The 19092-nt window shown below is 46.0% G+C and overlaps 1 protein-coding gene across 3 annotated transcripts in view; it reads left to right on the top strand.

Annotated features, from left to right (window-relative positions):
* The window catches only part of kcnma1a (potassium large conductance calcium-activated channel, subfamily M, alpha member 1a), a gene marked incomplete at both ends in the record, with an annotated part of 185528 nt that overhangs the window by 85610 nt on the left and 80826 nt on the right, over window positions 1–19092 (top strand). For all 3 annotated transcript variants that reach the window (XM_080542819.1, XM_080542818.1, XM_080542817.1), the window contains 3 exons: window positions 1555–1616; window positions 14705–14798; window positions 15247–15358. In XM_080542819.1, the coding sequence (XP_080398945.1) occupies window positions 1555–1616; window positions 14705–14798; window positions 15247–15358 (268 nt within the window). The remainder of the gene's footprint in view (window positions 1–1554; window positions 1617–14704; window positions 14799–15246; window positions 15359–19092) is intronic.

Raw genomic sequence — 19092 nt, 5'->3', positions numbered from 1 at the left:
CTGCAGTGGCAGAGACAGGGTGCCTACGCCAAAGTATATAAGGAATAGGAAACCGGGGATATACCAGCTTTATTTACCGCCTATTTCCCTAGTCTATACTATTTTTATTTCGTAATGGTCTGTGCTGGTTCCTGATTGGCTGAAGAGAAATAGCTACATTCTTACGTCCTAAAACTGCACTTGGTGGTTTGACACGGTAGGTCTTTTGAGACGGCAGTAATTCACACACTGGAATTTTTCTCTGCAACTTTCTAAAACGGTTTCGTCTCGTCACGAATCTTTGATCTTTGAGCCGGCCTTATAGATTGGCCCTTTAAAGTGAGGATATTTTGAATAGGGGATGTAGTGCACACTAAATGTCATAAAGGATTGGATTAGGGGACATTTTAATGTCAACAATCCAAAACTGCTGATAGTTTTTCTCAAATTTTCTGTAAATCGGCTGTAAATCGGCTGTAAATCTTTTTTTTTTCTCCAAACTTTCCTCGCAATCACTGGTACATGTTTGGGCATGGGTAGATGTCACTAGAAACAGCTAACTTGTCTTACTCGACCATGTAACTATTGACGGCAGCCGTAGAATATCTTGATTTCTATCTAGAAGTAGAAACAGTCTGCCTCCTTTCATGACTTTTCCTAGATATGTGCGTTCTACCACCCAGTATCCTTACATTTTCAAAATCACATCAGGACAAGCTAGCATAAAGCTATTTTGCAGTTTGTCTGTGTAGGAGGCAGGCTTATTTATAAGACGCGCCAACTAGTGGTTGTTGTGTGTAAATAGCAGCTTCCCATTGTAAGGACTATGGTCATTTGACCCCCGGGGCGGCTCTTATAGTAGGTAAAAAAGGCACGGCTGTTCTAGTGTTAAAACCTCTACAGACTCTTTAGTACTGTTTTAGCTGCGAGTTCTTTATCTCTCATGTGTATGTAGGCCACCCCTCCACTTCACTTACATACACTACTCGTACATCCACTGGGCTGTATTGACTGACATGAAGGTGGCTATTCATTATTTAACACATGTATACTGGACTGTATGAGGCCGGCCCTGCTTGATTACAGATAACAACAGTTGTCTACCATGTCACACAGGCCCCCTCTGACCACCACACGTAGACTACATTGTGTCAGTACAGTGTGTGTGTGTGTGTGTGTGTGTGTGTGTGTATGTTTGTGGAGAAGTATGGAGAAATATGGAGAAGGCTGTGCTTCTTGTACCCATGAGCTGGACACTGTCTGTTGTACAGTATTGATACTGTATCTGTCAACCCACTGGTATCATCTGGTGTGAATAACATCCTGTATTTAGCAGAACTGGTTGTTGGCTCAGCACTACTGTAACGGACTGTTTCCATAATGTCAAAATGCACTGTTAGTATTTATGTCCTTTAGATATTGTACATGTATGTGGACATAAATAAAGCATTTAAAATGTGTGCATGTACCTTCTACAGGGAAATTGAAGACAACACTAGGATGACTTGGTGTTACTGTTCATTCACTATTTGAATAGTAAAACGTGATTTCCCTCCCTCTCTCTTCTCTCTCCAGGTCGTGCTAGTCTTCGCGCTGAGCATCGGAGCACTTGGAATATACTTTATTGACTCTTCTGAGTAAGTATGACCCATCTTACTGTATGTCCCTCTCACACTACACAACACTACAAGCCTCCGTACCCTGTGGTTGGCTCCGTCCACAATTACAATACTGCTTTCAGTATTTATTTTTAGCAGAAGACAGCCAGCGCTAAAGCTAATTAATGGTAAATGCCAGTAAATTACTCAATTTGCTTACCTGCAAGGCAAGCTTCGTAAAACCTTGGGCCGAATCAGAACATATTTACCATTTGTGACGCATCGACTTTCATAGTGTATTGAAGCTGAATGTCTGAATTTTTCTTCTTTTATGTATTTTTTTCCAACTTGTATATCGCTCTATAGTTAATAACCTTGGTTATATCCTCTGTGTGATAATGTTTTGACTTGTGTTTTCTGAATGGTGTAATGCCCTTCTCCTCTACGCCTCGATGATTTTGTCAATGGAGGCAAGGTAGTTTCCATGGTAACTGAGACAGGCAGTATATCAATGGATCTGCTATGGTCTTCTGAGATTGGACTGCTCAATCTGCCCACCTGCCATCACACACACATGCACACACACGCACACACACACACACACACACCGCACACACGCACACACGCACACCGCACACACACACACACACACACACACACACACACCGCACACACACGAACACCGCACACACACACACAGACACACACACACACACACATAAACACACATGCATGCACACACAGAGACACGCACACACACCGCACACACGCGCACACACATGCACACACACCGCACACACACACACACACACACACACACACACACCACACACACACACACACACACACACACACACACACACACACACACACACACGCACGCATGCATCATCACTCTCTTTCCTCTTTTGTACCATAAAACCACAGTAGCTGCTGACCTGAAAGAGAGATACATAAATCATAAATATTAAAACCAGAAAATCAGAAGAAGTTTGACATCTACACAGTTTTAATCTCAGCAGCTGCGCAGGGTGGTGACTACCGTCATTTGTACATTCTCCTTTTATTTATACAGGGAAGGATAAAACCTCCTATTATTCACCTTCCCCCTCCCCCCTCCCCCCCTCCCTAACCCCCAACGTCTCTCTCTTTTTCGCCCCCCCCCCCCCCCCCAGACAAAAAGAAAGAGGCACATGCCCGCCATGGAAGTTCATAATCCCCCATAATGCCGAGGTCAGGACATCAGGCCGAGCACAGCCACAAAGAGACCGTGTCTGTGTGTGACGCTGTGCCACGAGTCTCACACCTGGTCCTCTGTGGTTCACTTGGTAGAGCGCGGCGTTAACAACCCTAAGGTTGTGGGTTCGATTCCTGCTGCGACCATAATATACTGAAAAACTGATGCACTGACTGTAATCAGAGTCGCTTTGTATAAAAGTGTCAGCTAAATGGCATGTATTATTATATTCCATAAAGCGTAGCGTGTTTCATACATGTTCTGTGCAACACTAGGTAAGGACACTAACTGTATGGTGAGGACACTAGCTGTAGGTGAGGACACTAGCTGTAGGTGAGGACACTAGCTGTAGGTAAGGACACTAGCTGTAGGTGAGGACACTAGCTGTAGGTAAGGACACTAGCTGTAGGTAAGGACACTAGGTAAGGACACTAGCTGTAGGTGAGGACACTAGCTGTATGGTAAGGACACTAGCTATAGGTAAGGACACTAGCTGTAGGTAAGGACACTAGCTGTAGGTGAGGACACTAGCTGTAGGTAAGGACACTAGCTGTAGGTAAGGACACTAGCTGTATGGTAAGGACACTAGCTGTAGGTAAAGACACTAGCTGTAGGTAAGGACACTAGCTGTAGGTGAGGACACTAGCTGTAGGTAAGGACACTAGCTGTAGGTGAGGACACTAGCTGTAGGTAAGGACACTAGCTGTAGGTGAGGACACTAGCTGTAGGTGAGGACACTAGCTGTAGGTAAGGACACTAGCTGTAGGTGAGGACACTAGCTGTAGGTGAGGACACTAGCTGTAGGTAAGGACACTAGCTGTAGGTGAGGACACTAGCTGTAGGTGAGGACACTAGCTGTAGGTAAGGACACTAGCTGTAGGTGAGGACACTAGCTGTAGGTAAGGACACTAGCTGTAGGTAAGGACACTAGCTGTAGGTAAGGACACTAGCTGTAGGTAAGGACACTAGCTGTAGGTAAGGACACTAGCTGTAGGTAAGGACACTAGCTGTAGGTAAAGACACTAGCTGTAGGTGAGGACACTAGCTGTAGGTAAGGACACTAGCTGTAGGTGAGGACACTAGCTGCAGGTGAGGACACTAGCTGTAGGTGAGGACACTAGCTGTAGGGGAGGACACTAGCTGTAGGTAAGGACACTAGCTGTAGGTAAAGACACTAGCTGTAGGTGAGGACACTAGCTGTAGGTAAGGACACTAGCTGTAGGTGAGGACACTAGCTGTAGGTGAGGACACTAGCTGTAGGTGAGGACACTAGGTAAGGACACTAGCTGTAGGTAAGGACACTAGCTGTAGGTAAGGACACTAGCTGTAGGTAAGGACACTAGCTGTAGGTAAGGACACTAGCTGTAGGTGAGGACACTAGCTGTAGGTAAGGACACTAGCTGTAGGTGAGGACACTAGCTGTAGGTAAGGACACTAGGTAAGGACACTAGCTGTAGGTGAGGACACTAGCTGTAGGTGAGGACACTAGGTAAGGACACTAGGTAAGGACACTAGCTGTAGGTGAGGACACTAGGTAAGGACACTAGCTGTAGGTGAGGACACTAGGTAAGGACACTAGCTGTAGGTGAGGACACTAGCTGTAGGTGAGGACACTAGCTGTAGGTGAGGACACTAGCTGTAGGTGAGGACACTAGCTGTAGGTGAGGACACTAGCTGTAGGTAAGGACACTAGCTGTAGGTAAGGACACTAGCTGTAGGTAAGGACACTAGCTGTAGGTGAGGACACTAGCTGTAGGTAAGGACACTAGCTGTAGGTGAGGACACTAGCTGTATGGTTAGGATGCATCACTGGGGATCAAAATAAAGCTTATTATATAAAGCTTATTATGTGTGTGTGTTTTACGTACTATGTGTTTTTACGTGTGTGTGAGTGTGTATGTATGTGTGCGTGTTGTCCCCTAAGGCTCTGCCACGGCCTCTCTCTGTGTGCTCTCATTAAGCTTCCTCCCTCCTTCTCCTCCTCCCCCTCCCCCCCCTCCCCCCCCCATCCTCGTTGTTAGCCTTAGCTGCTCACCTTAGTGTGTGTGTCATTTCAGTGGGATGCAGGGCACGGTCCAGCCCAGAGCAGGTGCAGTGGATTGTGGAAGGGGGGTGGGGGGGGGGGGTGTCGACAGTGGAGGCGGGGGGGGTCGACCACCTCAGCAGGGCTGGTCTTCAGTTAGAGCCTTCCTTTCACTATAGCATCTGGAGCCTTTCACACCTCAGAGCTGTGTGTGTGTGTGTGTGTGTGTGTGTGTGTGTGTGTGTGTGTCTGTGTGTCTGTGCGTGTGCGTGTGTTTTCACCCCCCTGTTGAAAGCGCGAAAATGCACTTCAACACTGACCTTTACCTCCTCGAAGAGCAAATGTTAACACTTGAGGACATCATCTGAGATCTGCAGGTCTATTATATACAGGTCTATTATATACAGGTCTATTATATACAGGTCTAATATATACAGATCTATTATATACAGGTCTATTATATACAGGTCTATTATATACAGATCTATTATGTACAGATCTATTATATACAGGTCTATTATATACAGGTCTATTATATACAGGTCTACATCCATTAACGGAAGTCATTCTAATGTTAAGACATTGAGGATGGCATCTATGTAATGTATCTAGATTACATTTCCCAGTTCCCAGTTTTGTTTTGTCTCTTGCTCTTCGGGAAACGGCTGTTCCAGGTACGGTCTGGTTATTTGTGCAGTGAAATATGAACACTGTCATGTCACTTCTTGTCGTCGTTTATGGGGAGTACTTCAGCTACAAATTGCCCATGAAAAAGCCATCAGAGACGGGTAAACAGAGAGAGTTTGTCGGCGGGCCCCCTGAGGTAACAGTCGGAGTGGGGCGTGCGAGGAGAGGAGAGGCGAGCAGTTGGCTAGGCAACGGAGGAGCCTCTCTGAGATGAGCTGTTATTCCTGCCTCGGTGGAGAAGACTTGGGCTTTCTCCCTAGGAGGGGGGTCCACGCACGCACACACGCACGCACACACACACACACACACACACACACACGCACACACACACACACACACACACACACGCACCACACGCACACACACACACACACACACACACGCACGCACCACACGCACACACACACACACACACACACACACACACGCACCACACGCACACACACACACACACACACACACAGACACAGACACACACACACACACAGACACACACACACACACACACACACACACACACGCATACATACACACACACACGCACTCACGCACGCTGACGCAGTGGGTACAATTAGAAGAAGCCATCCCTCTCTGGTGGTCAACCACCAGCCTCTCTAGAGATGTTGATTTCCACGGCCAGCCCAGGTGCATCCTGTCTCGGCACAAAGCGATGCGCTTGGATACCCTGCAGCTGAGCGCTAGAGAAACACACAACACAACTCGGGAACAGCAGAAGTAGAACCAGTCAGGTTACTGCCATCGCATCCAAGGTTCAGCCGAATGCGAATAGTAGGCACGGCTTGACAACTACCAGCAGAATTGAAGACTTTTAATAATAATAATAACAATACATTATACTTATATAGTATATAGCGCTTTTGTAGACACTCAAAGACGCTTTACAAACTGAAAAGATCGAGTAGTAATAATAAAAAGAAACATTAGTATAGGGGCCTAATTGAGGTAGTGCTGGGGACACATGGGAAGGGGAGGGGGAGAGGGTTAACTGGTGAAGGCAATTAAAGAAGCTTGAAGAGGTGGGTTTTGAGGGCCTGTTTAAATGTTGGGAGGGTGTTGGCCTGTCTGATGTGGTTGGGGAGGGCGTTCCAGAGGGACGGGGCTGCGGCTGAAAAGGGCCCCAGGTCCGCAGCTTGGTGAAATAATGAAATAATGGCCTGAAAAGTGCATGATATGGAAGAATAGGAATGATAGATAGGTGACATTCTGACAACTGGCCAGAATCAGAGGCGGAGAATGTGATCGTACTTTTTCATCCGACTCGATACCATAAAAATGCGTACGTACGTACAGAATTTGATAAAGCGTATCTGGCTTTCTGGTCGTTGTTGTTCTTATTCCGCAATACGACATTTGAAACTACTAAGAAAAAAGGATAAACAGGTATGTAGGACGATGACTGCAGGTCCCGCTGCTGCAAGGGATGCCCTTGGTTCTGCCCTACTTGTGACATACACGCACATACGCACACACACGCATACGCACACACACACACACATTTTGTATTTTCGCATATTTTTGCACATACGCACACACATGCATACGCACACACATGCACGCACACACACACACACACACACACACACACACACACACACACACACGCACACACTCACGCACGCACACACACACACACACACACACACACACTCACGCACACACACACACACACACACACACACACACACACATTTTGTATTCTGGCATATCCGTGTGTATCGGGGGCTGCACCCAAGCAGATGTCTGTGTGCATACGCAGCGGGGGCCAAAGCCTGTAACACTATCATCAGCGCTGGCCGCTCGATGTCAGCGGCGAAGAGAGAAACAGCTCTTAATGACTTATTAATGGGGGGAAGGTGAGAAAATATAGCCGTCGAGGGAGCCAAGCAAGGCAGAACATGCGGTGATGAAGGGTCGGCTATATAAAGACACATCTCTAGACTAGAGACTACCGCACCTGGCTGTCAAGTCTGGAGACCCCAGAAGAGAACGGGGGTTCTAAATAAGGATTTAGAACAGGGCACCCTGCCTACGAAACTGTTGGCTAAGCAGCCTCATTGCAGCATTCCATTCAGAGCAGCTTGCCTACCACCACTGCATAAGCATCATTGATAAAACCAGAAACAACTGAATTGAATTCCAGAGCAGGTTTTTTAAGGTGTTTCTCAAAAACCTCTACTCCGAAAGAAATGGTTCAGGTTCGTTCATTGTGTTTTTTCCCGCTTTCTTCAGGGGACTCCTTTGCTTTTCAGCCAGGGCTCTTTATCAAGACTGGCTCTGTTCATCAGCGAAAAGAGAAGAACGACGGAAATGACAGGGAAAATGTGGTACTCCAGGAAATCGAGTTTTTCCCCCATTTTGGTGAGACCTGGAAACCGGATAGCACTGTCAAAGTCAAAGTCTTTATTACAGTAGAAGCGTTATCACAAAGTCTCAATATTATGCTTCACGGAGACAAAAAGGACTGTTAAAAGCGAAAACACTGTCTTACGGTTTATGACTGCAGAATCGTCCCTTGGCAGCCCGTGACAACGCGGAACATCTATTAATATCGGCCTACAGCTGAGGAAGGTTCTAGCGATTTCCCTTGACTGCTTTGTACATACAGAATCCCATGCGCTGCAACATTCAACATGAAAACGACCGTAGTAGCTTTTAGCTAGTCTGTAATGACGTTGATAATCATCGGGATGTAATTAGCAGTAGTGTGTATCTGAAGGCTACCTGGTCGCAGCAGATAAGCTACATAAAACAGTGATTGCGTTCTACATTCTAATCAAGGAAACCAACTAAACAGGGTGTTGGTTTGATTGAATGAAGTCATTGAATTGATGTCAACTGTGAGTTACTGAACGGTGTAGGTAATTGAACTTAAATACTATGTGCTGTATATCCCACGTAACAGGGGAGTGACAGGTAGCCTAGAGATCAGCATTTAACCGCTAACTGCTCCAGGGGTGTTTGGCACGTGGGTTGTCCCGGGGGTGTCTGGAAAAACTAAATTCCCATTTAATTCCCATAAAATTCCCATCTATCTATCTATCTATATTCTATCTATCTATATTCTATCTATCTATCTATCTATCTATCTATCTATCTATCTATCTATCTGTCTGTCTGTCTGTCTGTCTGTCTGTCTATCTCTAGTATCTATCTATCTAGTATCTATCTATCTATCTATCTATCTATCTACCATCTATCTATCTATCTAGTAAGTTAAAAAAAGTAAGTGGCCTAGTGCATAATGAGTTGGACTGGTGAGCAGAAGTTCCCACCTGGGAACAGCACCACTAGTGTGCCCTTGAGTAAGGCACTCAGCCCTAAGTCCCTCCAGGGAGACTGTCCCTGTAATCTCCAATTGTAAGAAAAAGATAAAAATGTCAAATGTAATCTAAACTTGATAGACCAGTGTAACTGAATGTGACCTCTTGTTCACTGACCAAGAGAGGTCTTTTCAGTCCAAACCCTGTCTCCAGTCAGTGTGACACCGAATAACAGGTGTTTCTCTCTGCCCGGACGCACATTGGGACTCCTCGAATCAGTAGGACAATGATGATAGTTGCACCAACAGAAGCCTAGCTGGTTGAAGAGACTTAATTGTCCCCTTCCCCTGGGATACAGGTTTTGATTGAATCGAATCAAATCAAATCAAATATTTGTATTGGGCATTTCTCACCAAATGTGACCCAATGCACTTCACAGAGAGCAAAGAAGATAAAGCAACAACTAAGATGGACATTTAAAACCACATGATGACAGAACACGCAAGCAAGCGAGGGCGAAACAACCTGTACACTGTGTATCCAGGGACATTCCCTTGCAGCCCCTCTACTCATAGAGCGACTACCTCCAGTTCCCTTATCAGCGTATACACTGTCCCCAAGTCAATAAAGTCTTATCAGCGTATACACTGTCCCCAAGTCAACCAAGTCATTTCCTTGGTTGACTTCCAGCACTGCCCTTCTGCCTCCTAGCCACAAATCCCAGAAGCCCAGAGTCACAGTATGAGAAACCAGCAGTGTCCCATCCACGGATGGTTGTCCATGAATGCGTTCATGGTGTCCTGGAGTATGTGTAGGACTGAGTCTAACAGTCCTCCGTCAGTCCAGTGCAACCCCTCAGGTCTCTGAGCAGCTGCCCTCTCGGTGGTCTTGTGATCTCTGTATTAAAATACAGCCCACCCATGTGTCTGTGGAGCCGGAGTCACTACCACCGCCTCAATTACTTACATGGTCGGGTGAGTAGCAGTGCAACACTCACACCCCCCCCCCCCCCACACACACACACACCCCCTCCCACCCCCCTATCACTGCCAGACTCAAACTCAGCTACGCTTCCTTATCAGGAAAAAGATGACAAATTACGACCAGCTCTGCTACTCGAGAGTTAATCTAGACGTAGCCACCGCAATGGCCTTAACGAACAGGCAGATAGAACATCACACAACTCCACGAGACTCCGTTCGGTTTGAAGACGTTAATCAACGAGCAGATAAGGGAAATAATGTTTTATTTTCGCTCGACAGCGAATAGGCATAGCTTTTTTTTCTTTCTTTTTTTTAATCTCTTAATGGGTTTTGTGTTCAAAGAAAAGGGATGCAAATGCTGCTTTGCCGTGGTAGTTATGGCTTTAGAGTACCGGTACCTTTTCGACAAGAACATTCTCTGTCATGTTTTCTTTCCTGCTAAGGCTAGTTGTGGCTATTCTTCTTCTCCCTCATTCTGTCTCGGGTAGTGAATTTATGTGGTACAGGTATAGGCTAGCTAACTGTAACAGTAAGTGCAGTATCTTGGTCACCCAAATCTGCTCTCCGGCTGTTCTGTGAAAAAGAAAGTGTGGTGATTGTGTTTGGCCTGTGAGTGACGTGTGTATGTTTAGAACTTAGGGGGGGGGAATCAAAAACGGAGGGGTTATTTTTAGCCTCCCTGAGGTTGCAGGTGCTACATCACTCTTATTTTAGTAATGGTGCCTCAGCCTAAATCAATCACTGATGTACTAACCTGCCCTTATTTTCATCTCTGCACCCCTCCCCCCCCCCTCCACACACACACACACACACTCACTTTTGGGGGGCATGCAGCAGACACACGCATTGCGTGTACTGTCCACACTGAGGACACAGTAGATGCACATTACACACACACACACACACATATGTTGTAGACACCCACTCACTTAATCTGAAAGAGGAATTACAAAAAGAGAATGATTTTCTCTATATGTCTTTATTTTAATTTGTTCATCTTTATTAGATTTGTTTGAAAATGCCACCCTGGCACCCTGGAAACAGAACTACATCGAATGTGCTTAGCTAGCGCTAGTTAGCTTGGCAGGAACTAAATAGTCTAAATACAAGGTAACTGTTGTGGTGAGTAGGCAAATATTTCTCCACTGACCTGCCCCCTACTGGCTGTGAGGGGCAAGCATACTTCCCAATTTCCACAGGAATGGTCCCTGGCTGTCTAGTTGTTGTTATTGTTGTTCTCTGAAAGCAACCTTGGTGTGGCTCCAAGAGATAGCCAAGGTCAAGGACAGGGTAACAGCCCGTGCTGCTGACTGAATGAAGGTGTCGGGGAGGCGGGGGGGGGGGTATTTTTAGGACACAGCGTCCCACCGTTCCCCCTTCTGAACGGATGCTTTTTTACCTCCATGCTTTTCCAGAAGGCATTATGTCTGGGCAGAGGAGGTTAACGTGAGGAAACATTTCTGGCCTGAAATAGACCCCGCTCTGCTCCACAGCCCCCCCTCAGGGCGTCACTGTGTGTGCGTGTGTGTGTGTGTGTGTGTGGGCACGTGTGTGTGGGCGCGAGCGTGTGTGTGTGTGTGTGTGTGAGGGTTCGTTCTTGTGAGGATGCGTCAACAACTCTGCGTGTCTTCAGCGGTTCAGCTCCTGTAGAAATCAACCGGAGCCACCTAGTGTACACAAGCCTCTCTCAAAGGCCCAGATGACCAGAGTTCAGTCAAGAGGTACTTGAATCTCCAGGCAATTTTCCATTTGGCCTAGAAGCAGCCCTGTGTGCTATATAAGGCCCCTCTCTCTCTCTCTCTCTCTCTCTCTCTCTCTCTCTCTCTCTCTCTCTCTCTCTCTCTCTCTCTCTCTCTCTCTCTCTCCATCTCTCTCTCGCCGTTCCTCTCTCTCACACTCTCACACTCTCCCCTCGTTGTCTCTCTCTCTCTCCCCACTCTCTCTCTATCTTAATTCAATTGAATCCAATTCAAAGGTGGTTTATTGGCGTGGGAAACATAATGCTTCCATTGCCAAAGTAAGTGAAATAAACGTTAACAAATTAACTACACTATCACACCCACAAGCATTTCCCCCCCCCAAATAAAGCCAATTCAATTTGGCAATTTACATTATTGGATATATGGATTATTGGTCAGTGAAATAAACGCAGCTGAGGCACTCTAAAACACATCTATTAGACATCTCTTAGAATCTATTAGAATCTATTATTAGATTCATGTACATTCATGTACATATACGTTGTGTATTCATGTAGAAGGGCGACATGCTACATTTATCCTGTTTGTGCTACGTGTGTTGCCTTTTTTCTTTTTCTCTTCCCTCTCTAGCCGCCCCCCCCCCCCCCCCCCCCACACCCTGCCTCACTCTGCTATAGGACAGCAGTGTGCCCCCCCAGGCCAAGCCCAGGCTTAAAGAGGCTGTTCTGTAGGCCGCGGGGTAATAAGAACCGTTGGCTAGGCTATTTTCTCCCAGGGCTCTGGCAGCGTGCGGTCCTGGGATCCCATGTGATTGCAGAGTGAGGAGTGACATTGAGATGGCGGATCAGGCCTTTGTCATTGTGGCCTCCCCCTAATGTGGCCTTGAACACACATGCGCACACTGGCTCTTTCACACACACACACACACACACACACACACACACACACACACACACACACACACACACACACACACACATTAATACACACACACACACAGTCACACACACACACACACACACACACGTTAACACTCTCACACACACACACACACACACACACACACAAACTATAAATTGATTCTCACACGTACAGTAAATCATTTAAAATCGTTAGCCTTTTTATTTTTAGGGGCTTTATTTTGGCATCACCGTGCATCTATTTCCCAATCCTATCTCTCCATTTCAGATGCTGGAATTTCAGTCTCATTGTTTGGTTTGGCTAAGCTGTAAATCTGGGGCTACAATGCCTGTGTCAATATTTACCGAGGCGGGATGGGATGGCTTATTACCGCCTATGCTACAGTACTTAGTTCTGTCGGTCAGGCCCACTGTACGTCCATCTGTCCTGCTCCACGGTGTCTCCCTGCTGCCTGAACCTGCTCTCTCTTCAACCACTTCCTGTGCTACTTCCTGTGTTATTGAACGTCCTTCAGGTCACACAACAGCGGGTCAGTTGGCATCCAGAATAAGGTCATCATTGTGCCGCGGGGGGTGGGGAGAGCGGGGGGGGCGTCAGGCGGTGAGGGTGTGTGTCTGTGTCTGTGTGCGTGCGTGTGTGCGTGTGTGTGCGTGTGAACGTTCCCAAAACAACGGTGAAAGAAAGACGTGGGAAATTGACATTTTTTTATTCAACCATGCCATGGACGGGTTTGCATTATGCAGCTTAGTAGCTAGTAAGTAATTGAGCATTAAGGCATCAATGGTGATGTCAGTGAGGGGTCAGAAGGTCATTGACCTCCACAAATGTCCACAGCCCTGATGGGCCTTCATGAGAAAATGGAGTCAATTAAATAATTCGGTGGCTGTTTTAACCTTTGACCCTTAACATGAAACATAAACACATTAATTCCAATAAGCTTGGACGCAGGCAAGGATTCTACTGCGACACTCTTTAAGACATCTCAACGATACTCATTTGCGTTTTATCCATTAAATCATGTATTAGTTATCATTAATGAAACTAACTGAATGAATATTGCTATTCCCAACTAATCCCGAAGATGCTGTACAGTACTCATAGACCCCCCCCTTACTGTGAGAGCGACCGACCCCTGTTGCTGTCGGGTGTTCTCGTACTGGACGTTCTGTTGTTGTTTGTTTGGCTATTACAGTCCTCATCTTGTGAGCTTAGAATTATAAGGTTCTATCTCCGTCTAGGGTAGTTCAGAGATATTGAGCGTCAATGTTTTTACATTCCATTATGTTTTGTGAGATGGAACCTTTGTATTTGATTAATTACTAACTAAAAAATGTCAACATTTAAAAAAAATAACACCACACAGGCATTAATAAACACAATCAGATTATGTAAAAAAAAACTCAATGGAGATAAAAATGGATGTTTTGTCTGTCCGATCATTCCCTTGAAAGGCGCTATATAAATGAAAGTTATTATTATTATTATTATTATTATTATTATTGTACGTGACGGTGAATACAGGCCATTTTCTCAATGTTGACTGTCTTAATGGACTGGTGCTCGAGCACCGTCTACACATCTCCCATAGGTAACCAACCCCCTTAAGTCACATTCATCTGTGTTGTTCTGCCCCTCGGTGACACATTGGATGTCTCATTTGTCTTGCAAGAATGCAATTCTACCATATGAAGGAATGGTTATGGCATGTTGCCATATATTATATATTATTACTTTGTTAAAAGCGTCCTCTCCGGTGACATTTTATCGTACGTTAAACATAAACTGTCCAATAAAATGAAAAATATGAGTGCCCCACTCAGAGAAAATAACTTTCAAAAAACAACAACATAAAGTTGGGTTATGTCCGTTATCCACCTTGCTATTTAAGAGAGAACCGTCATTTATATATAAAGAAGGCAGAATACTCACATACTATTTGGAATGTGTTGGTGGTTTTAACATCGAACAGGTATTCTTCTTTCTTGACTCATTTTAAGTATCTCACATCTGTGAAATTGCACTGGATACATGTGCATTACCTTGAGCTGCGATATGTGGACTTGTAATGAAGGAATGAAGGACCTATGAACAGATAATGTGTACTTGTAATGAAGGAATGAAGGACCTATGAACAGATAATGTGTACTTGTAATGAAGGAATGAAGGACCTATGAACAGATAATGTGTACTTGTAATGAAGGTGTGAAGGATCTATGAACAGATAATGTGTATAGGACCTATGAAGAGTTAACATGCTAATGTTCCTCTCTGTTTCTCTCTGTTTCTCTCCCACAGTCCTATAGAATCCTGTCAGAATTTCTACAAAGATTTTACGTTACAGATCGACATGGCGTTCAACGTGTTTTTCCTGCTCTACTTTGGTCTCCGGGTAAGTAATACTAAAGCCCTAACACACACACACACACACACACACACACACACACACACACGCACACACACACACACACACACACACACACACACACAAACACATACAGTACACACACACACACACTCATACAGTACACACACACACACACACATACACCACACACACACATACAGTACACACACACACACACACACACACACACATACATACACCACACACACACACACACACCAATGCCTTAAATCCTTAATGAAAGATTCAACTCATAAGCCGCTTACTGTACTTATCATCCATGCTTTCACATGGGTCACAACAGCATCGCCATTTATGAACACATATGTCACACTTCTACTGCTGTCCAGTAATACTGTTATTCATATGTTGATGGTGACATTTCACTGCCTCTGAATGGTGTTGAATGGGATTCTGTCATTTCCCTCCACAGTTCATCGCAGCCAATGACAAGCTGTGGTTCTGGCTGGAGGTCAACTCCGTGGTCGACTTCTTTACTGTCCCTCCTGTCTTTGTGTCTGTTTACCTAAACAGAAGCTGGCTGGGTAAGTCTCCTTCTCTTCCTTGCCTTTCTCTTTCCCTCCCTCCCTCCCGCTCCCTCCCTCCCTCTCTCTCCCTGTGACGGGATCCCGGCCTCTTTATCCCCTAACCTCCTCATCTCCCCCTCATCTCTGCCTCTCCCATCTTTTCTCATTTACTGTATATGCTATCACCCTTTCTGTCAGTCTCACCCCCTCCTCTCTCTTCCCCTCCTCCCGCCTCTCTTTTCTCTCCCTCTCAACCCCCCCTTCCCTTCATTCCCTTCTCTCCCTCTCCTCTCTGTCTGTCCCACTTTCTCTCTCTCTCTCTCTCTCTCTCTCTCTCTCTCTCTCTCTCTCCGTCACTCCCTCTCCGTCTCCCTCCGTCTCCCCCCGTCTCCCCCCTGACAGTGAGCGTGTCTGTGCCCTGTTAGCCTGGGAGCGCTAGGCGCTACGTCAGTGACAGCGACTGGGGCCGGACTCCTCTTGTTGTTTTAGAAAACACTGAAGCGTCAGACAGAACGTTGGGAAAAAGGCGATGACTCAGGCCAGCAGCAGACCGTAGTGAAGAGCGAGGGTGTGTGTGTGTGGGGGGGAGGGGCGGGGGGGAGGGGGTGGCGGGGGAAGGGGGTGGCAGGGGAAGGGGGTGGCAGGGGAGTCATTTGTTGCTTGTTGCTATGGTGAAGCATCGCACCTGAAATTACCTCACAGCTGCGCGGAAAAGCCACCTAACAGGCTTTTTTAAATACACCCTTAGAACTGCTTCCGCCCCACACACAAACACTCACACGTGTGGGGGGGGGGGGGGGTCACAGGAAACCTTTCACTGAGAGATTGACCAGATAATCTGGCCCCGACTGAAGACTAGAGACCCGTGGCCTATACTGCACAGCCCATCTGCTCATTCTGTCAAAAGGTTCCTGATACAACACCATATTCAATCTGCTCATATACTGTGTTGTGTGTTATACTGCACAAGGCATCTCTATTCATATATCGATTTTTTTGCATAGGTTTACATCAAATCGAATCCTAACCTGAGGTCTGGTTAGAGACCTCACTAACATGAAAAGTAAGCTAAACGGTTCACATTAAAGCTGCCGTTGGTCGTTAGCCGTTGTTAGCGTTAGCTCGATTTCGCTCTGGTGTAGATCAGTTGGCCCTTCCCTCTCAATCCCTCCGTAACCCCAGGGTGTTTGGACTAGGATGATGAAAGATAGTGAAACGGTGGTAAAATGGTGGTCCGCAGTCCTGCGGTGAATAATTAGCCGCTCTTTACGTTCAGTAAACACGGTGAACATGCGAGATGCGGCAGGGATAGGAATCCATCACAGTGGTTTGTCCTCTTAAGGGATTTCGTGTTCCCTGTTTTTGGAGGTATTATAAATTCTGTGGAAGCCATTGTTTTGAGACGCCCTAGATTTCCTCTCCATAAATATGCATTTGGTTATTTGTTGATGTATGTTATCCTTTGTTCATTTACAGTGCAAGCTGTAGAGATTAGAACAATCTGGTTTTTCATCTTTTATTTGTATAGAATTAGCATGTGTCAGCAGTCACACACGTGTGTGTGTGTGTGTGTGTGTGTGTGTGTGTGTGTGTGTGTGTGTGAGGAAATTGCTTTATTAGGAATAACCCCTTGAGATATGATATCTTGTTTTTGAGGGGATCCTATGCGACAACAATAAAATAACAAGACGTGTGTGTGTGTGTGTGTGTGTGTGTGTGTGTGTGTGAGTCTATGGCAAAGCATAGTACAGGTGCTGAGAACAGTCAGGAAAGGAAAGCTCCAATGTGACATAGTCTGTCCACCCGTTGAAATATGGATGACATGTTCATTTTGGGGAAGACTAATGATCTCACATTCATCTTCATTGAGTCCCGTACCGATCCACGCGACGGAACTGTGATTGCTTCACTGATAATCCATAGAGGCAGATCCATAACCGGGCGGTGGCCCTGTGTTCTGAGCGGGTCTACACATCAATACCATGTCCATCTGACTGATTGTGCTCAGCCCCCTAGGCAGTTGTTAAAAAAAATAACTCAATGAGGTTGCTAATATATCCTTTTCCCCCTCAGTCCCTCTGGGCCCATTCAATCTCTGTCTCTGTCTCTCTCCCTCTCTCTCTATCTCCCTCTCTCTCTATCTCTCTTGCTCTCCCTCTCTCTCTCGCTCTCCCTCTCTCTCTCCCTCTCTCTCTCTCTCTCTCTCCCTCTCTCTCTCTCCCTCTCTCTCCCTCTCCCTCTCCTCTCTCTCCCTCTCTCTCTCCCTCTCTCTCTATCTCCCTCTCTCTCTCCCTCTCTCTCTCTATCTCCCTCTCTATTGCTCGCTCTCTCTCCCTCTCTCTCTCTCTCCCTCTCTCCCTCTCTCTCTCTATCCCTCTCTCTCTCTCTCTTGTTAAGAAGAAGAGGAGACGAGCATAATATGGCTAATGTAAAAAAAAAAGGCCTGCAAGACTTCCCTCCGCCTACATCTAAATTAATCCTCTTAAACGTCTTGAAGTGAGGATGTCTCCCGAGAGAGAGGCCCTAGCAGTGTGTGAGGATAAGCGCGCAGCTCATTTCAAAGATGCTAGCGGTTAGTGGTCGTAGCACTGGGCCCCAGCTCTCCTGCCCCGACCAATTAACTGCCTTTCACCCCCCCCCCCTCGAGCTGAGCCCGAGAATATGTTGTTATTATATAGATTCTATTAGGTCCATTTGAAGACTATTCAATGTATCTGTAGGCGACTGCTGTTACTGTGTTGCTGTACTAATGATCGCAAAAAGTCGGCAGCTCGCAGCGGTTCGAATCCCCGTCGGGCCACGTGTCCAAGTGTCCCTGAGCAAGGAACTGAACCCCCTAATTGTTTCCGGGGGTCGTCTTCAATGGCTGTGCCCCCTGGCCTAGATGCCCTCTCTAGAGCATAAATGCGTTTGGTTGTACTCTGTGTAATGACAAACTTTGAATCCCTTTCCCTTTCTTTTACTGTCTGATTGCAGCGTTCAACCTTTTTGTTTGATCATATATCAGTGTGGTTATAATAATAATAATAATAATAATAATAATAATAATAATAATAATAATACATTAGACTTATAGCGCTTTTCTAGACACTCAAAGATGCTTTACAAACTGAAAAGATCGAGTAATAATAATAAAAAGAAACAAAAAATATAAATGAAAGAAAGTATCGGGGCCTAATTAAGGTAGTGCTGTGGACACATGGGAAGGGGAGGGGGAGAGGGTTAACTGGTGAAGGCGAGCTTGAAGAGGTGGGTTTTGAGGGCCTGTTTAAATGTTGGGAGGGTGTGCTATATAAACACAAATAATGTGCTACAGTCTGTGTGGTACAGAATCACACTGATACGATGTGTTCACACACCAAGGAAGAGAGGAAAGGGGAGGCTGCAGTCTAGTCTAGTGTGGTGTTGTAGTGAGTATTTGAACAGGCGGCAGGCACATCTCTTAAATACCACTGCCCCCTAGTGTTGAGTGGAGTGTACTTTCTCTTGTTTCCTGATGCTGTGGTGGTGCTCCTCAAAGAGGCTTACAGTAGCTGGCATGCTGTCAGCAGTCCCTGATGGGGAGCTCTCCTCCCTGGCTTCTGTGTCTACAGAAAAAGGAGGGAAAGTGGTTTAGTGAGTGTTTAAGCCTCTTTAGTGTTGAAGTTCCCACACACGGCGCCTCGGACAGTATGTCTGTGTGACTGTACGTTACGGGGGCCATATACAGGCTGTGTGTATGTGTGTGTGTGTGTGTGTGTGTGTGTGTGTGT

The sequence above is a fragment of the Nansenia antarctica genome (genome assembly GCF_963989245.1).
Source record: "Nansenia antarctica genome assembly, chromosome: 1".
Classification (NCBI taxonomy): domain Eukaryota; kingdom Metazoa; phylum Chordata; class Actinopteri; order Argentiniformes; family Microstomatidae; genus Nansenia; species Nansenia antarctica.
This window is presented reverse-complemented; position numbering and strand designations above follow the sequence as displayed.